At 41.8% G+C, this 24,022-nt stretch overlaps 1 protein-coding gene across 1 annotated transcript in view; it reads right to left on the bottom strand.

Moving 5' to 3' along the window:
• The window catches only part of dip2bb (disco-interacting protein 2 homolog Bb), a 42,790-nt gene that overhangs the window by 16,337 nt on the left and 2,431 nt on the right, over positions 1-24,022 (bottom strand). The window contains exons 2-12 of the mRNA XM_080026361.1: positions 12,307-12,384; positions 10,782-10,937; positions 8,042-8,167; positions 7,199-7,528; positions 6,685-6,822; positions 4,237-4,356; positions 2,097-2,294; positions 1,511-1,602; positions 840-950; positions 616-739; positions 34-143 (exon numbers count right to left, since the gene is read on the bottom strand). Coding sequence (XP_079882487.1) covers positions 34-143; positions 616-739; positions 840-950; positions 1,511-1,602; positions 2,097-2,294; positions 4,237-4,356; positions 6,685-6,822; positions 7,199-7,528; positions 8,042-8,167; positions 10,782-10,937; positions 12,307-12,384 — 1,583 coding nt within the window. The remainder of the gene's footprint in view (positions 1-33; positions 144-615; positions 740-839; positions 951-1,510; positions 1,603-2,096; positions 2,295-4,236; positions 4,357-6,684; positions 6,823-7,198; positions 7,529-8,041; positions 8,168-10,781; positions 10,938-12,306; positions 12,385-24,022) is intronic.

A 24,022-nucleotide genomic window follows, 5' to 3' on the forward strand; every position in this document is an offset into this window, starting at 1 on the left:
ATACCAGCAGCAGCTGACACACTGGTGAGTTACCTCTATATATGCAGGGTCAGTGTTGGCGGTGGGGATGTGTGGCTGCCAGTCTTTGGAAGGCTTGGTCAGGTATTTTGAGTCCGTCACCACCCACTTTAGTCGAGGCCAACCTATCAGAGAAAAGCATCAGTGGAATTAAATTTAGGTAAAATCAAGGGGGAAGAACATTAAAGGTGCTACGAGGAACTTTTAAATAATTAATTATTCCTCTGATGATCATAAATGACATGTAACAGCAAACGAGACCATAAGTGCAAAGAATGCTATTTTTATATCGTTTTTTTCTTAATGCCTTTGTCTGGGTAGGCTCGCCCAGGAACAACAGCTGGCGTAGTCAAAACACTACCGCTTTTGTCCAAAGGGGGTGCAAGAATTAAGACAAAGTGAAATTTCCTCGGAGCACCTTTAAAAATGAATGTATCACTAAACTCATAAAAGAAAAAAATAATCTTCATATCCTCTCTGCCGTACTTAAACTGTCAGACGACATAGATTTAGCGATAATATGATTTTTTTTCGTTTATCAAGATGAATCTGAAGCTATCATATACAGTTCAATCATTTCAAAAGGAGCTCACTGACCTTTATACTGCATTATTTCCCCAGTGGGTGTCTTGGGTAAACCCTTCAGACAGATCTCACTGGTCAGAGCCAGAGCAACACCACAGCTACCCAGCAGAAATCCAACCTGGCTGATGCCTGCATCCTAAAAAACACCACACAAAACACAATTCATAGGGGAAAAAAACGAAAGAAAAAAATACTGCACTCACAAAAGGCACATTTTCCTCAAAGGATTGTCTTACCTTGCGAGACAGTGGTACTTCAATGGGCACAGGTATCACTTCAGCCAGCAGGCAGCCGTAGAAGGCCACCCAGAACATCCCAGGGTCACTGTTGGGGAAAACCAACGCCACCTAAACAGACATTGAACTTCATATTTAGGACCATTTCACCTTAGATCACAAAGAAGAATGATATGCCTTTGTGGATGTGAAATGTTAAATTCTTAATGATTATAGCAATAAAGACTCCAGGTCTACATCCACAGCTATTGAGGCTGAGGCTGATGGGACGGCCATTTTGTAGGTAATAGAAATATTGAAATGTTGATGTGATGAAGTAAAGTCAGGCTTTGACCAAAGTCATCCTATGGGCACCATGAATGTAGAATAAAATGTCCTGGCAAACCATGTTGTTGAGATGAAAATCATATAATCATTTGTTTCTTCTTATCGCAAAATCAGGGCTACAAATAATAATTTCACAGGTCAGCAACCATTCTGGAGTTCAGGTGGGTTCAGGCGCAAAGGCACCATATTTGGGCAGAATTGGCAGAAATACAGGTTTAAAATGGAAGGCTACAGAAATTTTTTCCGGCAAAATACTGCAATATGTTGTATTCTTATGAACAAAATGAATGTCAACTTTTCAGTATATTTGAGCTTTGTGTGTAATCCCTTGTCGGCTCTCTCACCCGGTCTCCAGGTTTGAGGATCTGCTCGTTCTTGGGGCCCAGCTTGTTGAGGAGGGTGTAGGCCAGCTTCACACTGCGACTCCACAGCTTCCCTGACAGACAGAAGGTGGAAGGGGCGGAGGAGGGAGTTAGGAGGAGGGTAGGATATACAGTATGTCTCACCACTGCCAAGAAAATCTCATGTCACAGAGTTCACACATCTCTTTATTATTCAGATGAAATCTTAAAGCTGAACCGCTACTGATTCGAAACATCCCCTGCGTTCCAAATCACATACTTTTTCTTTTACCTACACTACATATTAAAGTACAGACGAGTTTTAGGGCCACAGAAGAGAAAAAAAAATCAGATAAGGACGATTTATTTTTTCATTATGTCAAGAAATGTCAAGAATAAAGACGAATACTTCAAAATGCTATTGGAGTAAGTGGGGTGTCTAGGTATTTTTGGCATACTGCAATTGACATGCATGTATTAGGACATCCTAAATATTTTTTTGGCATACTAAATAGTAGGGAAGTATGGGGATTGGAACGCAGGGGATCCTTTCCGACCTCAGTGTATAATAGCAGCCCCTGTGTCTCACCGTAAGTCAGTGTGTAGAGCGGTTTGCCTGTGATGTCGAGAGCAGTGAGTGCAGGGCTTTTCCCCTGAGTGGCCCCCCAACGTGCCAGCGCTGCCTGCAGGGCCGGGGGCCAGTTACTGACCACACCCAGCGGCTCTCCTTTCACCGGGATGATCTGACGGCCTTCAGGCTTCGGTGTGTTGGGGTCCGGCTCGGGCACTGTGTGAGAGAGAGTCAACTGAACATGTTTGGGGTGTATCGCAGATGAATGAGATACATTTGACGACGCCACCAGGATAAAATGCAGTCCATATATCACTGCTGATATGAAGTGTATATATAGCTTTAACTGAAACAACCTTTTCATTAGATTTTGGCCTTTCTCGTGTCTTTCTTAGTCACTCTTCTTCTCTGCTATTTTATTTCCGTAAACATAAGAAAAATAAATTTTAAAAAGGAATTGTTGCCCTTTCTTCCTTCCAAGAAAATACAGTCTTACCACTCTAATAAGGCACCATTTATTTTGCTGTACTGTATGTTACTTATCTAGCACAAAATCCATATAGTAACAATGAATTAACATTTACAACTGATGACTTGATGGCTTTTTAGAAAGCCATAAGTTATTGTATTACCAAATAGAGAGGATAAACACAATCAAAAAGGATTGTACACAAAATGGCTACCTAAAATGTATACTTGCTTATAACAGAATTAAAAAGCATGAATAAATGATTTGGTCATCATTAATAGAAGTCATTTTTGCGATTTAAAAACACTTTACAAATACTGACACAATTGTGCAACCAATTACGCATTTGTTAAATCTAGTTTGAAATGAGAAAAGTCTGTAAAGTCACAACGATTTGTTCTAATTTCATGTAGGGGAAGGTGGGGTGATTTGTGCATTTTGGAAGTTGCAAAACCCCTTGTTTCTAGAAAACCGTGGAAGAAATTGGAAATGTGACCACATATTTAAGAAGAGCCATCCATTTGACTCATCCTGTAAAGAAGGGAGACACAAGGAATAAGATATAAGCACATTTAAGCTAAAAAAACTGTGTTTTGCCTTTCAAAGTAAAATTTCCATGATCAAGGTTTTTTGATTATTGTGTCTGAACAATTATAGACACGTTTGAAAACATATGACACATGTTTTAGTGCTTTGGTATGCTACACTTTGAGTCTATATAGTTAGCACAATGTCAACCCTAAATTGCTGCATCATGCCTATTATCCAAAATTCTGGGGATGGGGTGATTTGTGCGCAAGGGCCTGGGTGAGTTATAAGTAAGTAAGTAAGTAAAATGTATTTATAAAAGCACATTTATGACAGTTTGCACTGTCCAAAGTGCAGTACATAGTGCATTCAGTAGGTAAACAATGAAGGTAAAATAACAATAACCAAAATAAAAGACGTAAAGCCCATACATCCACATAAACACAGATAGTAGTGCAGAGGTAAGTAAGTAGTGCAGAGGTTAATGGGGAGGAAACACCAGGGTGTACATATGGGTTTTGAGCCTTGATTTAAAGGCAGAAATGTAGGGGGAAATCACATTTGTCAGGTGGCAGTTGGTTCCACAAGCACGGAGCAACTAGTGCAAAGTACATTTCTGAGAGTTGTGCCAGTGGCATGGCTGTATACGCTGGTCACCAAAAGAAAGTGATTGTCTACAGTAGCTCAGAAGAGAGTGACATCTCAATTCCACTTAACGACACCACTGATGAGAGTTCAGATGGCCAGAAAGATGATGATGGTGACTTTGTCATTGTGACAAGACAACTTTTTTTCCGAAAGCTATATTTCTTAAACAGTTTATTCCAGATCCAAAGTTTTTATTGCCAGGGATGCACAACATCCTGAAATATATGTACATATTTGAGTTGGAGACATAACTGTCAAGGCCTCACTTTAAAATCACTTTGAGTAAAAAGTTGCACAAATCACCCCACCTTCCCCTATATAGAAAAGTGAAACATCTTTCATTTGAACATTTTACTCATCATAAAATGCCGTAGCCTGAAAACTCAGGTTGTAATATTGTAAGTGATGAAGAGAGTTTTTGGAGAAAGAAAAAATAAAAGTCAAGGGGGCGTATTGGGAGCACAGGTGAGGCTGTGTTTCAGAAGGCAGACAGTACAGTACAGTAGCCTATACCTTCTACGATCTCCTCCTGGTCATCGGTGAAGAACTCGCTGAGTGGCGGTCTCTTGGGCCTCTTCAGTGTGTTGAGCAGCTGCTGGATCTTAGTGGATACTCTGCTGTTCACAGGAACTCCTACAAGGGGGGACCAAGGTGGCACCACAAACCATACCGTCACCGCACATGTGGCTCGTACATACAGTGACAAACACGCTAGACTTCGATAACCATTTCACAGTGTGCTGCTCTTCATCCCATATCACAACATACTGTATATTTTTAGAATTTGAACTGATTGTTCTATCTTTCTGGGAGTGAAAAGCAGCATACGGAGGTGGCAACAACACGAGGAAAAACACGGTGAGAACTGGTGGGGGTGGCGGGGGGGGGGGGGGGGGGTAAAGGTTGTTGATTTTTGGGGAAGGTTTCGGGATCATATGTGAGGATTCATTCTGTGTGTGGATCAGGGATGGAAATTAACTTTTTTGCCTACCAGCCACTGTGGCTGGTAGATTTAAAAATCTACCAGCCACTCATCTTTTTTACCAGCCACTTTTTATACGCAATATCTTTTTTAATATATGCGTTAATGTTAAACAATACAATAGTAAGAATAGCTAATGAAAGTGTTTTTCATACAAATGTTTTCCATCAGAAGTCATTTGTACTGTAAGTAGGTGCTACCAAGGAACTGAGTTGCAAATTAAATGGTACACTCTTACTATATATGATACACAATACACGCCATCTTTATTTCAAAACATTGTATAATTGAACTCCATATATACTCTGGGTTCAATGCAACTTTTTTTCCCAACTGGCCCGCTTGGCCAATAGATCCGAGTTTTACTGGCCCCTTGTATATTTTCACTGGCCCTGCAGACACCTTTTTTTCATCATTTAGTCAATAATTATAATACAGTATTGAAGTTACCTTTAGATTTATTTTTTCTTTTTAGTTAATGATATGAAATGTTGATATTGTTTATCACTTTCTCCATATGCATTAGGGATGTGAATGTGTCGACACATTGACCGGTTTTCCACTTGCGCTCAAGTCGAATTTAAAAATAGAAATCTGAAAATCAGGGAGTTATGCCGTTTTATTAATGGGAGATGTCACCGTGTCACGTCTGGTCGTGAGCGCGCTGCAGGAGCGTCACTTCTGCAAGGTGCGTGCATGAAGTAATCAGCTACACATAAGAGTCCGGTGTGGGACCATTTTTTCACTGTTGATAAAAAACAGTGCAGTGCAAAAGATGCAGCATAATGTTAAACGCTCGTCTGAGACTATGACGTTAAATCATCTAGAAACACACGATGCCTTCGTCCGAGCAAAGCAGCGTTTCACCGTGAGATCACTAGTGAGTGCGCGAGCCACCGCACGGGGAAGAACTCTGTGGTTTGAGGCTCAAATAATAACCGGGGATATTCTCCCCGTTAGCGATATCGATGGGAAAGGCTTCCCTGTTTGTATGCGATCTGATTGTATGTCTCGAGCCTTAAATACAAAGCCATGTCGGCAAACTGACTGCGCGACTCAAGGGACTGTATGTGAGCCGAATCCCTCCGTTAGTTTCTGTTTCAGCCGACACAATTAAAATCACCTCTAAGCACGGACAGCGTTTAAATAAAGCATCTCATTTGTATTACCATTAGGGCTTTGATGCAAATACTGTAACAACGGCGGCAGCTCTGCTGCTTAAAGGAAAAGCGCAGTTTTCACTTTATTTTCAGCACCTCAACCTCTGCTGTGGGAAGAAAAAAAGGAGGCAAAGTAAGTCGATTGATTTGTCGACTTATGCCTCCACACGTTAACTCGCAGATAGTATTTCCTAGCGGAGCGGATCGCGCCGTCAGTTCGACTAGAAAGGCAAAAATAAACTGTTGAACTGTGTAGCGCCCTGTCATCATGTTCATGACGAATGTATTAAATATGCAAATTAGATCGGACCTGACTGGAAAGTATTACCCGACACAGTGGCGGGTGAAGTGACACAATTTACACGCCAGCACGCAAATCTACCCGCATTTGGCGTGTGGCGGGTGTTAATTTCCATCCCTGGTGTGGATGTTGTTTTTTTCGTTGCATTTTTATTCTTCTAAAAACCATTTACATTACAATACGGGAGGGAGAGTAAGGGTTGGTTCAACAGCAAAACACACAGAAGGCTCACAGGACATTATCACACATTAAGTTAAGTTTTCCTTACTCTGGATATTACCTCTTCCTACCAGCCAGGAAAAAAATAAAAATGTGACAGAGGCAGAGCAAAGATCGAGGAAGGGAAAAGAGAGCAGTACAGTCGGATTAATTGAGACGTCATGGCGTGAGGTCGACACTTATTTGAAAAAGAGAAGTGATTTGTACGTTTTTTTTTTTTAGCCAGACGATTGCTTTCCGACAGAGACACACGAAGAAAAAAATCGAAGTACTAAATGTTATGAGGTGTAAGCTGTTACCGTCGGCGGTCTCCATCATACTAGAGCGACTCTGCACGCGGCTCATCCCTCGGACAACGGGGTCTGGCCGAGAGCCTCTGGAGGGAGGGGCCACAGCTGTCACATCTGGAGGGGGGGCGCTGTGCTCTGATGAGGGGGCTGCAGGGGAACACAAGTGGGGACAGAGATTCACACCAGGCACGCACTGGATATTTACAAGTCTTTTTAGCGTTATACAAAACCGGCATTCAAGCAGCAGGTATAACACTATAGGTTAAATCAAATTCAAGTTAGTGTTGAACCATAACTCCTCTTGTGAAGCATCCATAACATCCATAGTGTATAAAAAATGATTATTAACTGGTGATATAGTGTACCAACTAACACGGTTGTAATCAATATGAAATTATGAGAGTTTAAGTGTTTCTCAGAATTTCCTTTAATAAAAATACCAAATAATGCATTTTGGTTGTACCTAATAAACCTAAATAACAGCAGGGGATGACCATTAACATTTTCTTTTCCATTTTCTCACCAATGCGACTGTGGGCCATGGGCATGTCTGTCACAGCTGCCGGGGCGTGGCGTTGCTCCTGTATCGGCTGGTACTGCGGTTGGTACTGCGGCTGGTACTGGGGCTGGTACTGGGGCTTGTACTGGGGCTGAGGCTGGGCTTGAGGCTGTGGTTTAGCCTCTCCGTGGGACAGAGTGGAGGAGGCGGAGGAGGAGGTGGAGGAGCCCTGCACCGTGCGGTTGATCCAGGCGTCGGGGCTCTGCAGGTTGTTGGGGTTCCCAGGAGGCAGCGGGGCAAGCATGGCCGACTGCCTGCGCACGGGAGGCTCCTCTTCAGAACCCGACGAGGAGTCTAAAGGGAGACCAAATATAAAAAGTATGCTGTCAATACATACGCCGGCAGTAGCCCTGTCCGTGGGGAACTGGGTTAGAGACCGGAAGGTTGCTGGTTCAAGTCCAGCGCGGACCAATATTGGAGTGTGGACTGGTAGCTGGAGAGGTGCCAGTTTACCTCCTGGGCCCTGCCGAGGTGCCCCCTTGAGCAAGGCACCGAGGCCACTAAAACTGCTCTGCTGTGTGAGACTAGCCGCCCATCACCCTGTCATCTCTCCATTAATGCATGTGTAAAAGGTCCCGTTGCATGTCTGTATTTTCAGGCCTCTGTGTGTGTGTGTGTGTGTGTGTGTGTGTGTGTGTGTGTGTGTGTGTGTGTGTGTGTGTGTGTGTTTGTGTGTAATAAGTGAAACAACAAAACAGAGTGTAAAAACTGAATTAACAAACGATTAATAAAGTAAGTCTTCTTCTTCAATCTGTAAAGATCCATAAGTATTACGACTTAGGAGGACTGCTCTTTTCCCTGTCCTACCTGGGGGTGTGCGGGCTTCGATGGGAGATTGAACATAAGTGGAGCGTCGCTTAGTAGGCATGGGGAGCGCCATCTTCTCCTCCTTATGTTTAGCCAGGGCAGCCTGTACTGCCTCACTATGGATATCTGCATAGACAGAAAACAATACACATTTTGAGTTAGTGGACACAATAACATATAACATATCATAAACATAACATAATAGCATTATCTTATTTTTTTCTGTCGCTGAGAATGTTTTTGCTGGCACCAGCAGTGGTTTATGTGGAACCAATCAGATAATAAAATAAGGTCATTTGCTTAACCTTTTCATTCTTTGTAGAGTGGCTTCTTCAGTGCTATTCTTTTCATTTTAATTTCTATAGGCAGAACAGAATAGGCGGCAGCTTATCTGCAGCGATCCGATAGATCGAGAGAAGATAAATGTAAAGGATTCAATTCAAATCTATCAAACAAAATAGTTTGTTTTGCTCATAGTATTATTTTTTTGTTAAACCTCAGATAGTGAAATGACTATAAAGGGAAAAACAAATCTTAATTTTAAATGATCACAAACTGACTTGTTTTCTGTTAAAAAAAGGGTACATGATATCAAAAACGTTAAGAAAAACGAAATTGAAATAGTCAGGAGAACATCCCAGGAGGTTGACTGTGTTTTCCCACTCAAACAGGAAACCATGAGGAGGAGGAGGAGGAGAGAGCAAAGCTGTTCATGAGCCCACACACTTGCACACACTCATGAATGCACAGATATTCTGATGATGGCACCCACGCATCTTGAACAGCCGCGCATTCGGGACTACATGACACAAAGAAAAAAAAAAACACGTGCATCATCAAAAAGCCCACTCGGTGACAAATCACAGCTATTAACTCAGGGGACACGATTTCCATTCAAACATCAACACACATAGCTCATTACACCGCAGCAGAGGGGACAATCATTACATAACTGGCCTTCTGCTGAACAGATTGCTTTGGGCTAAATCATCTCGGTGCCATCATCCACCCTCACACACAGGGGGCGGCAGGGCAGGAAGAGGGCTGAGTCGGGGGCGATAAGCACAGTCAGGGTGTGTGGAGGTTAGCTGTGTTTTATACTTCATCTCCAACAAGACGTATGGGGGGCAGCTAATAACAGAGAAGAGATAACTGAAGCAAGCTAGAGGAGAAGAGAGGACAATTCAATTTAGCTTGTTGTTGTTGTGCACTTCCCGCCCATAAATGATAAGGCACTTGCATTTCTTCAGGTTCGCATTGCAATGTTTTTCATTTCTTTTTCAATATGTTCTTATGCTGACTCCCTTTTAAAACTCAGGAATTCCTTTTTTTTAACCAGAACTACTTTCTGTCAGTTGGTCCAATGACAGTCATCTTCAATCAAAATCATTGATAGAAATCAAGGCTATAGGTATGCAAAACTATACAGCGGGCGGGGGTGGTTCAAGAGCTAGAGCTAAATTAATGCAGTCTTTTAACCATTTACTGGTAAGTGATGTGGCAAAGTAAGGATTATTTACTGTGTGTGCAATCTCAATTTACTGCTAACTACAGGGTACACTATTGACTGTAATACCAGTATTGAATAAGTAAGTGAGCGAATAAGAGGGTGAGGGGGGATTCGCATGCTTGCCTTCCTGCTCCAACATAGTTGAATTGGTGCAGTATCAGTGCACCTTTACTCTTCTTGAACTATACCTCAATGGGAACAGGGCAAACAGAGTAAAATGGACCCACGACAATGCAATACTACTTTCCCTCAGTCTAATCCATTTACACTTTACCCCCAAAATCTCCCTCTGAATCCTTCAGTCAGATGAAAATTGTTCTGTCGAGGGTCAGATTTTTCTTTGACAATGAATGATTTTCCAACAACCGTCCGTCCACCAAACTCCATCCAGGCTGATTTTAGATCCGTCGGCCTGGTGCTTAAAAAATGCTGGAGTGTGAGGGTGTTTCATTTGAGAGGCAAGAACCGTCTCAAGAGGGGCGAGTAGGAAGGGAGAATCAGGAAAAGAGACAGCAGGGTGACTGGCCTGTCTGGTGGGAAGATGCTTTCACAGACTAACACTAAAAGTCCTCCTCACATGCTCTGCGCTCTTTCACCTACACTCCAGCGCTCTGTTTGTCCTTTTCCCTTCCAGATCAGTATTCCCCTGTTCTCCTCACACATAGCCAGGCAGTGACATCACTCCACTGAGTGAGGGTCCACACTGAGGGGGGCTCCCCAGCTGCAGAGCTGCACTGTCGTCGGTCTGTCTCAGTCCCCCTCTCACACACACACACACACACACGCAAACAGGCGCACGCATGCACGCAGACAGACACACAGACACAAACACACGCGTGCACACACGCACGCACACACACAGACAGAGACACAGACACACACACACAATCACACACACACATGCACGCACACACGCACGCACACACACAGACAAACACACAGACACACAGACTCACAAACACACACACACAGACACACACACACACACACGCACGCGCATACACACACACGCACACACAGACGCTCTTCTTTAATTGGTCCCTTTGAAACTGCCCAGTGTCTCATCTTAACAACAGGCTGAGTCAAGTGAAGCTAAAGTGGGTTAATCTGGGTCACTCCAGAGTTACCATAGGAAACTATATGTCCTCAGTGATTGGTGCATCTGAGGTATTTTTTCATTACGGGTAAAATTGGGCTAGATCTGATTTTTTTTCTGTTGTGCGTTCTGACCTGATCTGTAGCGGTCATCCCTGGTTCCTCCACTGCGATGTGTTCTGCGGGAGCGACGTTCTCGGTAGCGGGCTGAGCTGGAGGGAGGAGGGCCGTGGTGGCTGGAGGAGGAACTGGGAGCGGGAGGCTGCACATCATTCTGACGGGGCGGCTCCACTGTCAAATAACACACAACAGACATGCATTGGTTTAAAAAATGTAAAAAAAACACACACGCACACACACACATGACAATCTTCATTGTTGTCTTGCTTCCCCCCGACAGTGTAATCTCAGTTGCTGCCTTAATGGGATTTCCATTACTGTCAGTACTACTGTGTGTATACTACACTTTTTGCTTCTCAAAAAACCATGTACAGCCATGGAGAAAAAAAGGAGGAAAAAAAAAAGTTGTTGAATTTCCCAGTGGCTCAAAACAGAGGATTTTTGAAACATTTAGCATACTTGCTGCAATGGGAAGTAGAACATCCTTTGATTGTATTTACTAGGGAAATAATGAACTTCTCACTGTAAACTAGGCTAAGCGGCACAATTTAAATAATTTTTTAACCTTTTCAGTTATTATGTTAATTTAATCATTATTAATAATAATAATTGTTATTATATATTTTTTATATTGTACGTATATTTTTACAATTTTAATTAAAAAAAAATGTTATCTCAAGGACCAACACGTTAGCATATTATATTGTTATCGCTTCTTAATGTAAAATACTTAGTTGTATTTGTATTTAGTGTATATGATAAAAAATATACAGTATATACATCAATTATCATGTTAATTAATTATATATTAATATTAAATATCATAGGTCTGCATATACACTCCTGCTATGTCCGGTCCTGCTGATGCAAACCAATACCTATAAACAACAGCACTATAATGGACTAATACAGGAAATGTACAGTACGTCAGTGTATTGATGCCATTAGGGAAATTAAAAAATGGATCATGATTGATCTTGTTATTACGTGATAAATCACATTACAATGAGATAAAGAGTTAACAGGTTATAACTGGATAGAAACTTAGCACATTAATGCATGATAGTTTTACGTCTTCTGTACATTCCACCTGTACCTGGTAAACCAACAGTCTGATTCTGAACAGTAGAGATGGATTCTCCACATTTTGCACACAGCCACCAATTTGTCATCATTTGGATTAGGGGAAACTAGCAGAGACATGTTACCAATAGGGGGCATTAGTGAGTATTATTGTGTCTTTAGTGTACAGCCATTCACACATTAACAGTGTAAGACCAAGGTTGAAGTAACCGCTTATGAAAAAAAAACATGGATGGGGAAAAATTAAAAAAATTGGACAACCTGGCAATTTGGCTTTTGTTAGAGATAATAAATACAGATTCAGAGTCACCCCACAATACAACAAACCACATTTCTCTTCTGAGCAAGTTTAGCATGACATTCTATTATTCTTGTGTGTGTGTGTGAGACGGATAGACAGAGGGATATGCAGTTAAGTTTGTCTTGGACAAAAAGGAGTGATGGGTTTATTATTTACCTGGAGGAGGCCTATGGATGAAGTAGGGAGCCAATAGTTTGGTCTTCTTCTTCTCATAGCCCTTCTGTGTAATGTCACCTGTAAAGAAAATCACAGAAAGAAAAAGAGACTGGTTGTTATCAAGTCAATCGCATTGTAAACAGCACTATACCATCAAAACCACCAGTGACAAGACTCTTAGTAAATGAACCCCTTTATAGATGCATAGTAGACTGAACCCTTTTGGACTGATCTATATCTCTGATGTGTCTGATGAAGCACACACACGGATGCACACAGTGTTGCAGTAGCCTCCAGAGAGGGCAGAGGGCATCAAAGATGTGGCCCCACTTCCAGACTCAAGGACCACATGAATGGAGAAGCCCTTAAAACAGGAACACTTCATTTGGTAGACGTACAGGGAAGCGAATAGGCAAGGGGATTCACGGGATGATTCGGAGATGGGCGAGAGAGGTATGATGAAAGCTTAGGGTAAAAAAAACGGGAACATGGACAGCACAGAGGAGGAGGAGATGATGGGGTGAAGTTAAAGGAGTACTTCACCCATACGGAACCGGCGTTCTATTATTATAAAATTGCTATTATAATATAATGAATTAGGATTTTCTTCCCTCAGTCTTTCCTCAGTATTCCCTTGGCCCAGCTGTCCTTGTTAATCATAACCCTACATTTTACCATGTGTGATGTCACACATGGGAAAATGTAGGGTTAGACAGTGAGACCATAAAACACTCTTTCTACCTTTTCTCAGGCTAGGATGAACCGATTTCTAAAAATCTTGCACATTTATACTTCATAGGATCTCAGAGTTCAAAACACCTTCATATTCCCACTAGTGAAGTAGGTCTTTAAGGAGAGAGAGAGAGAGAGAGAGAGAGAGAGAGAGAATTGACAGAGGTGAGTGACAGTGCATTCAGAGGACAGAATAAATGGAGGAGGGATGAAGAGTCACAAGCGGGTGGAAGAGCAAAATGCCCTCCTCTCCTGCTGACAAACCCATCTGCATCTTCCTTTCCATTCACCCCACCAGACACAACACACAGGCTGACTGACTGAGCTCTCCTCTGGCCGTGAAGCCCTGCGCACACTCTGCCAAATTCCTCTGTGGGCAAAGCTGACAGATTTTTACAGACATGTATCAAGAAAGAAAAAAAATCCATCTGGAGAGGCCGCATTCACTTTTTTTCTAGTAAACGTGTTGAGTAGCAATGTTTCATTCAGCTCTCGTAAAAAGGCATGTCTCGGCAGCACTCTTTTTAGAAACACACAGCGGCTTGTGGTTGAGAATGAGGGAGTCCTGCATATCAAGTGGAAACAAAAACAAAATGAAATAAATTATTGTAAAAAAGCAATTCCTATCTTCTGTGATTTTAAATAGATTCATAATTGGCAAAAAAAATAAAAAATTATGTAATATGTATTTTGCTACCACCGGTAATGTTGACTTTCCTTAAAATCACATGCATTACCAGCTTCACATTAAAATGCACTTAAATGAAGATAGATAAGAAATGGACTTTAATTGGCTTTCATGCCATAATTTGCCACAACGCCTCTTAGCACTCAGTGGACTGGAGTAGACCCTGAAATCCTCCATTTAACTGAATCTAGAAATGTGTTAATATCCAATACATCAGACAAAACTCTTCACACAAGTCAAACAAATGTTGTCATTTTTCAAACAATTTGTTTGGAATTATTACTGTAAGTGACAGATATCGAGAAATGATAGCATGATGTGATAGATCCATATCATCAATTATGCTATAATTACAACATAATTATATACATCACAGTTCGTCAGCACAGCAGACAACCCAGCAGTATTTCAACAAATTGCACGTCCACTCAGTTAAACCATGACACTGCTGACACGATACTGAGCTGTTTGACTTTGCCTGAGAGCGTGCTCCGAACACAATATCTACTCGGGACTGGGATGAAAAATGGAGGAAAAGCAAACACTTCCATAAGTAATGCATGAACAGTACAGTTGGCCTCACTCAGTCACATGATTTATTTTTAGCTCATGTGAAGAGGCAGTTTCTCTGCAGAAAAGACCCAGAGAGAGGGAGGGAGGGAGGGAGGGAGGGAGTCGGCGGAGGAGGAGGGGCTTGCGTGGCATTAAATGAATCTCAAAGTAATCACTCTTCCATCTGGATGATGTGAAATTCATCTGTTTTTTATTCATGCTTCCATCATTCATTGGGGCTGTGCTCCAGCGGTGGAAGCTAAGTAGTTCAAATGTAAAGGGGCTGCATCCCTCCCATCAGTGAATATAGGCGAACAAAGCTCCATTTTGAAAGACAGGAAATGAAAATGAGTTGAAAGTGGTATATGAGAAGGATGAGATAAGCCGATATATAATAATATATTTTTTATTATACAGTGAGTGCACGTTGGGCAAGGTGAGCCTTTTCTATAAAGAAGAAATCTGTTTCTGCCTGCTCACAGTTTACACCCAAATAAACAGCCCAAAAGATCTACCAGGCATGCCAGGCAAAGCATCCACTGAGGTGATGAGGGCCTCCTTCCTTAACCCACTTCCCCACAGTGACACAGTCCTGTCTGGGCTGATGCTGGAGGGCACCATCAAACCTTCAGTGTCAGGTGGTACAGGTCAGCAGGGCAGGCTGCCACAGCTCTCCACTGTCTATCCTCTTGGTTTGACAATCACATTGGTGAAGAGGGCTCCTGCACTCACCTTCAGAGTGAACCCTTGAGTAATTACCACAATCGAGAGAAGGAAAAAAATCAAAGCCTTCTTTCTCCCTGCCCCTTACACTGTTACACTCACTATACTATAGTATAGCCTCAGATTATTTGAACCGCAGCGAGACCGCTCACTCCTTCTACCCCACAGGCACTCCGTCTGAATAGTAATTTAGTTTTCGAACCTCCATTCACTTTCTCTGCTTTTTCCTCCCTCTCCCTCTCCCTCTCCCTCTCCTTCATCAAATCTCACTTTGTTGCTTTCTTGGGAAAAACCTCTTAAAACACTTGTCATCAACACTGAAAAACAACAGGACTTCCAGCTGTTATCTCACAGAAAACAGACAATCTGAACTAGTTGAAGATAAGACTCTGGAATGTACTATAATAACACCGCTTTAGAGCCCCCCCAAGACAGATTTCCGAATAAAGCAATAAACCAAGTCATTTCAAATGTAAACTTTGGTTATGTGACTACTGCAAACAGGCTGATGTATTAGAGAGCTGAGAACAAAGAATGACATACCCTCCTCTCCGTTTGGTACTTTGCCATCTCTGCATTTGTTGATATGAGTTCAAGTGTGTTATTTTCATGGAGGAGGGGCAGCTGTCGTGTATTCACTAGAAGCAATCTTCCAGAGGACTTAAGTGCCGGAGAATTTTGATCTGTGGAACAAACACCCTATACTGAAACCACCCAGCAGCCTCCTCTTACCAGCCTTTACCCCTAAAGATCCCCCTGGTCACTTTGTCCACTCCACACACACACACACACACACCTACACAAACACACACACACACACACACACACACACACACACACACACACACACACACACACACACACAGCTAGCTAGAGGACATAGGCCGATCACAAACCTGAGAATATAACCACGCTGTTTGAAAATATTTCTTGTTAAACAATGCTGTATAAAGTTAGGCGCTTAATATCTCTTTCTCTTTCTTCCTCTTTCACACACTAACATGTTTCCTGTCAGGGAGGAGCATGATGTCATGATCTCCAACATTCAATCTGCAAATCCAGCTATATACCTATATTTCATATATGTTTTGTCAGACAGGTTTCTCTACCACCTTATGACAACCATACTTGCAGTAATTCATCATTGCAGAGTATATTGATGTATTCTGTACATGAATGTGTTATATCCTGCCTCGCTGAAATTAAGAATGGGACATCTAAAACAATGTCCTGCAGAATGAATGACTCCAGACCAGAAATAATGATAAGAACCCTCTCCAGCCCCATGACTTACTGCATTTACAATGGCCCCTGTAGTGCCTTATCTAATAATGGCATTTTTGACTCAGTATTTAATTTCTGATGCTCAGGTGGCTGAAGTGATGCAGAAAAAAAGGTCAACCGCGCTTTTGTATCCTGCGGACTGGACTATTGAGACTAAATGAACTCTGGAATCAGACTCCCTATGACCCTAAGCACTGCCAGCATGGCCTAATGCTAAAGCTAACAAAATCTCCACTGGTCACTAAAGGTAACTTTGCTGTGCAGGTCCCTCAGTTGTCTGATGGTCTGGGCAAAATCAGTATCCCCCTTTAAAACCTATTCCTAAAACAAATTTTTATCTTGCGGCTTTTTCTTAACCGATGGCATTCGTTGTAGCTACTTGAAATATTTTGTCTTGTTTTATATGTTGTGTTTTGGATCTTATTTAATTATTAGTATCTTTACATTGTATGATTTAGAAGCACTGTGTAACTATTAATGGTGGTATTATAAAGAAAGTTATTATAAAAAGTCAAAGTTAGGAGTACGTACTACTATACGTTTAGAAGTCTATGTATGTGGCATGACAAGTGTGTGTTTATGCATGTGTAAACTTGCTGTCTGTTTGGGAGCCACCAAACAAACCTCAGTGGAGGAGTCAACAGTTCAGAGTTCAACAGTTCAGTTCAAGTGTGTCAACAAGAGCACGAAGGTTAATGTGTGAAAGACGCATAAGGCCTTAATGCTTTTTTGAATGTAAACCAAATTGAAAACCTAAATCAATCTTTATTAATAACCCCCTCAGCCTCCATGTTTTACTCTAGTTTCATTTTTTAGATGGTCTTATGGTTGTAAAAAAAAAATCCTCCTATTTAACACAATGCCTGACCAAGATAAGATATATTTTGGATCAGATTGGACCAGCTCTTCGTTCAAGCTGTGATGTTTAAGCTGATTAAAACATTCAAATCTAACACTTGCAGTTTTGTTTTTTTATGGTTACACATAGCATCAAATGTAAATATTCTAGGTGTTTTTGAGCTTTCACTTAATAGCATTGAACTCACCAGAAATATGTTTTACCAGTGGATGAAGCATATTTTTAATCGTGATTTTTAGGTACCCTTATCACCCTTTAACCAATTTAGACATGTTATCTTAAATCTTCTAAACTCTAAATTGTACTTTTAGCCACGTATTCTTCATTGCAGCAATTCTACATCGCTGTCTAAATGTTTCAATGGTTTTGTCTCTTTTTATCAGCTTGTATTTGCATTGTACGTTGTGTTTGTGTTGTTGTTTTCGCTTTGCATTGTTTAGTTTGACTAGCTGTCATTGGTAATGAGGGTCACCCCATAATGATCTCTCCAGTATAAATAAAGCTGGAATGAAAACGAAAATAGTGTTTTGGTCCAAATAGTCTAAGAAACTGTTTCAGTTTGACCGAGGGCATTTGACCATACAATTGTGTCACTTTGTGTCATTCACACTTACATACTGCAACTCATTAATAAAGTCATAAATCCTTTACAGTCGACTGAATAAACTCATGTCATGCGTCAGATTGTGTATTGTCTGGTTGTATTACAGTCAGTGCTGCTCTTAGTATATCACTTTTCTCTGTAAACATTGTTTATGTGACAGTAATGTAAAACAGAGAACAGTAAAAAACAAGGGTATCGAAAAACGTCCGGAAATAAGAAACCGCTTTTTAAAATACATAATTTTTTGACCACATATTATATTTCAAAAGGAGAGGCATTACAAGTAGATACACAGACTGGCACAATAAAACTGGTATTACAGGCATTGGGGAGGTTGAAAAGCCCTAAGCCCTTACTCTCACGCACACACACACACACACGCGCACGTGCACACACACACACACACACACACACACACACACACACACACACTTTCTTTGCATGTCTCTAGGGATTTTCTCCCTTTGGAATAGCAGGCAGGGTGTGGTGACTCAGGTAACACAGTGAATCAGGTTTCACTCCACACATGTGTTAAACCTAACTCCAACAGGGAGTGACGACCCCCCCCCCCCCCCCACCCACCCACACACACACAAATGCATGCATGCCGCACACACACACACACACACACACACACAATCACATACGTATGCAGGCCCTTGAGAGCCAGTAAAACTAATGACAGGGGTTACAAAGCAGAAGAGGGGTAAAGTGCATCAGGTTTACTGAAAGGAAGAAATGACTCAGCCAGTGGCTTCCTTCCACCTTGACAACTTTTTCTTCTCTCCCTGTGCTCTGCAGCCAGACAGGGAAAAAGAAGGGTGTGGCTGACACACCTGACACACTACAGTTTACACACACGTCAACCCTTAGTGGCAAAGCTGTTACAATTGCCATATAACCCAGATATGAGTGTATCCACCTTACGGATGTGCACACAGGTATGACACACTGTGAGTAGGTAGTGGGCGTGGTCACGTGACCATGACGACAACAGGGGGAAACCAAGTGATAATGTGTCTGAAGCAAGATCTGATACCCAGAGGAATATTCACCGGATTTTTCTTTTGTTGTTGTTTCCGTTACTAACAACAAAAAATAGCGGGCAGTTGTTCTCTGCGTGCTGAGAGACGGTGTCAAGTCCTGCCAGCAAAAGTTCAAAAGCGCCCAAAGTTTGATTCTTCGTCTTTGAAGGTGATCTGGTGAGCAGATGCTGCAGTCAAGTCAAGTTTATTTTGTACGGCCAAATTCCACTTACAATATGTCTCAATGTCTAACAATAGCAAAGGTTTCGGACCAAGCCCAACCAGAAAGAAAAGAAGATACATTCCCTCAAAAGCCCAAAGCACATAAGGAAAATTTTAATTAAAGAAACAACCAGACAACTGGGGGAACTGACTCAGACAACAGGTGCTATAGGTGGAAAAAAATATATATCTTTACAAAGAATTACCGGGAAGTTTTAACAGACAACAAAATACAAAACCTGGATTATTGGTAAAAAAGGCAGTTTATTATACAGTATAATATACAGATTTATAATACAGTAAATCCAATTTAATAGGACCAGTAAAAATGTTCCAAATAAATCCAATAAAAAAAAAACTTGATATCAGATCTTGTTCAGGTGGGTGATGGTTAGGGTCTGTAGATTAGGCACCATGGTACTGTGGATTATTAGAGGATGCTGAGGGCTGGCCTCAAGAGCATCCTTTGGTAAAACAACGCTAGTGGACACGTTATGACGGGGTGGGAGAAAGAAACCTCATGTTTCCTCTGTAATGGATTTAGCAGCTTAGCAGAGCGCTCCACTGTGTTACTGAACGTGCGACCCCAACATATGGCCGCTCTAATCTGGAGAGGGGTTTATAAAGAAAAGTCACTAGGTAAAAAAGTGTTTGTAAACAGGGGGAGGGGGTTAGGGGAAGGGCACGGGGGCCACCACATGCACAAATGTGTTGCTGTGTCCATAGCAACCGGGCCCCTGTGGTAGGAGCATGAGGGAACATGAGATGTAAAACCATCAGGGCTGATAGAGGCCAGCACCCTTCGATGAGACCAAATACTGACATATGAGTGAGATAAAAAAAATATATGTTTTTTTTTTTCATTCTGGTGTTGATCAGTCAATTTACAGAGAAATAATTAATCAAATAAATTATTTCACATGAATAAATCATGCGAAAAGATTTCTCACTGAAAATCTAATACATTTGGGTTTTGAACTGTTGGTCAGATAAAACAAGCAACTGCAGCTGGCGCGGCAACTATTATTTTTCATTTTTTTTTTATCACTGAAGAAATCTACCAATCACGTATTTCAGTAATCAAATCAGATAATAGGTGCTCTATTTTTGTTATTATAACTGATAAAGGATTTAAACAATTATCAAAACATTTGCGGATTATTTTTCAGTCATTCAACTTATTGTTTCAGGGCTATAGGTGCAATGGGAACTTGTTCCTGTTTAACGTTTAATGGATTATGCGATTTATCAAAATATAACCACACTGAAATTTCCTTTCTATTGAACAAGCACAGACTCAAAACACAAACAACAGACAGTGCAAGTGAGCTTAGTCAGTTAACAGAAAGTAGAGAGTAACACGTCACCTTAGTAAACTTGGATCAAATGGCAGCGGACTCAGTGGCCTGAGCACGTGCTACAGGCAATCTGACTGCAGCTATTTCCACTTGCCACTTTTTTTTTAAATAATTCAGTGAACAGCACAGTGACCAAACCACTCTCCAATCCACTGTCATTCCATGAGTTTCTTTTACTTACAACCTGCAGAAGTAGAAGATAGAGCAAATAGATCAGAGGACGGTTAACCTAATTATACGGGAAGTGTTGCTAGAGCACAACTTAGCCGGAGGAGGTTTGACAGCACACCTGCAGTTCACTGTGGACTTGAAAGTGAGATGGTTCAGCAGCCACCCAGTACGCAGTGCATGTCTACATAGAGGTGTGCTCAAGTCTTATCTAAATTATTCAGCCTGCACTAGGCTCCATAGCGCCCTGTGCTTATTTGTGTGTGTTTGTTTGTGTCAGTGGCTCTGTGTGCTGTATTATATAATACAATAAAAAAAAAAGAATCCTGTTGTTGTGTTTCTGTGTGATATGGGTAGCGTATGAGTCTCTCTTTTTGCTGTTTAAAAGCAAAATCTTTTTGGCCTTGGGGCGCTGGCTGGAGTTCAGAGTGCAGCTCCTCTCCTGCAGTTAATGAGCTTTTTAAATAGATAGGCCAAATCAGCTTCCTTCCTGTCCCTGTCATTGCTGGGTGTACACACACACGCAAGAGCAGCTGGGCGGCGCGTGAGCACAGTGACACACACACGTGCCCAGCGGTCGTAAAGGATACATGTCGTGATGTTGTATGTTTTTCCAACTGTCATAGAAAACTAAACATGAAAAGACCAAAACCAATAATTCATTATTGCAAGTATTGTCTGTGTACCTAATACCTTGTGTAGTCTGTTATTTTGCACCATAAAGTTCTATAGTCCAATTATTAAAAACACCTCGGTGAGCCGCATTGTTGCACTGGGTAGCCCGTTCCGTCAACAATGATGGACATGGGCACTGTAGTTCATTCCTCACCAGAACTCAATTGTTCAGCGAATAATCGTTTCAGCTCTAAATCCCACATACACAATGTCATACATACTCACCGGTGCAACTACTGTGCATTAATTCACAGCTAAACATGTTACGTTATGTTGTACTGTTGTTGTGTAATGTTTATGTTTTTTGTGTTTCATTTGGGAGATGCCAAAGACAAATTTCCAACAAGATGGACAATAAAGTTTATCTATCTATCTATCTATCTATCTATCTATCTATCTATCTATCTATCTATCTATCTATCTATCTATCTATCTATCTATCTATCTATCTATCTATCTATCTATCTATCTATCTATCCATCTATCCATCCATCCATCTAACTAATGATTGCTTTAAATAAAACTAAATAAAACTACAGTGCCCAGAAGTTGTAGAAAATAAAAACTTTGGGGGCATATTAAGAACTAGTAATGGGATTCGGTGCTGAGTTCCACAGACAATGTGGTGAAGTTGAAATGTTTTTTTAGGTATGTAATATGGAATTGTCCAAAACAGCGGTATGGGGGGAAACAGGCAGTGGTAGTAGGGTAGGGTGGGAGAGAGAGGAAGAGCGAGAGAGAGAGAGAGAGAGAGAGAGAGAGAGAGAGAGAGAGAGAGAGAGAGAGAGATCCCCAGCAGCAGCAGCCCTGGCCCAGTGTGACTCACAGGCTAAATGAGCCAGGCTTGTTGCCCCCTGATGCTCTGTGACCTAGATTGAGGGACGCATGCACAATCCGTAATCTCTCATTCCTCTTCCACTCTCACTCTCACTCTCTCTCTTCCATCTCTCTCTCCTCTCTCTCTTCCATCTCTCTCTCTCTTTCCTCTCTCTTCCACTCTCACTCTCTCTTCTCTCCCCTCTCTCTCTCTCTCTGTGTGGAACAGGCTGCAGAGATGAAAACCCTGCCATCCTCCACAGCAACGCAGACAGGCGGCGGGATGGACCCTCATCCATAGAGCATCTAACACGTCCTTATCTGCCCAAAAACACTTCCAGCAGAGAACTAGACAGCAATCAAACTAGGACAGGGACTAGAGTAAATTACTGCATGTAGCTGTGCAATCTGTAATGTCTGCTTTGCTGGATAATACGTGATGCATTTTTTTAACAGCCACATACATATGAAATAGGATGGTGCACATGGCATGCATTAAGTTTTTTGAGTCGGGCTATGCATCATCTGTAATGTATCGATAATAGCGCAGACAGATGTAAATAAACTTACATTATGTGTGATTTTTTCTGTTGCCATGTTAGCATTCTAGCACTAGGGATAGCAAAGACTAGTCCGTTGGTAGATCTGTTTGCTGACGACTGTTGGATCGATTGCCCTGAACTTTGGACACATTCACGTTAGGAGGGATGGTGATCCTCTGACTTTGTCTCCAGCACAATCATCAGGTCAAATGGTGGCATGATCCACAAGTATACTGGCGTTGGGAGCGTGTTAGACTGCTAGAGTGCTAGATTTCCACATTTGGTTCTAAGCACCCCTTTATTTCAGAACAGCCTCACAGAGAAGTGGACTGTTATTGTGAGGAAGGATTCAGACCTGAAAAACAGCTCAGATTGTGCATTTGTTTTGTCTGAACACTGGGCCATACAATAACTTTGTCATTGTCAGAATAAAACACATTCTCAGACTGTACATGATCATGATTCAGATCAGTACATATCTGTTTAAAGGATGAAAAAACAACACTATGAACCTGAGCAGACCATTTGATGCCATGCGCTGCCTTTCCCCTTGTGTGTGAACAGCATCTGGACAAAGCAAAAAACATCTCTGGTCACTTTCACACACATGTGCACACACACGCGCACACACACTCACGCACACATGCACACACACAAACAAACACACACACACACACAAACACACACACACACACACACACACACACACACACACACACACACACACACAATACAAAATACAGGAGCTGCAGACACTACAATGCCCAACACACACTCCCAAGCGGAGCAGCTTAAACAGTTGTGGTTTAGTGCTCTAAATTCCAGTCCGGCTCAATCACAGAGTCTTTGATCCCCTCAATGGTTTGCTTTGTGTCCTTACAGTCACAGAGGCTAAAGTAGGTGGAGTTGCTCTCTTTCTCTCTCAGACACACACACACACACACATACACACACACACTGCAGCCCACAACTATTGCTGTACAAAAAAAATGCTGATGCATATTTTCTTCTGTTTGTTGCTAGGGGAGTCCCATGTATCAGGACAACAATGGGTTGATTGTTGCTATGTAAGAGATATCTATGAGAGAGTTTCAGACTGATTTGGCAGCCGGCTGCTGCTCGCATGGTGCCGTCAGCGAGTGCCGTTGAGCAGACGGCGGACACACTTAACTGCACTGGTAGATGTGAATAGGAGAAGCAGGGCATCTGGACAGCACCAAGCCTTTTTATTAGTGGAAGAGGCATCTCTGGTCTAAAGTTACAGAGAAGATAGATGTGAGGGCCAGTCGCTCTGGGAGTGTCTCGTTACCACTCATTTACACTTGGGCTTTTCAAACGGCAACAACTGTCACAGTTGACTCTATTACTGTGCTCAAAGACTGCTGATTGTTCTGTCTGTCAATAGACAAGCTTTGGCTTCTTCAGTCAGGCAAAGCAGCATCTGTTTCCAGAAACACTGAACACTGTA

This window comes from Ammodytes marinus, assembly GCF_949987685.1.
Source record: "Ammodytes marinus genome assembly, chromosome: 4".
Taxonomy (NCBI): domain Eukaryota; kingdom Metazoa; phylum Chordata; class Actinopteri; order Uranoscopiformes; family Ammodytidae; genus Ammodytes; species Ammodytes marinus.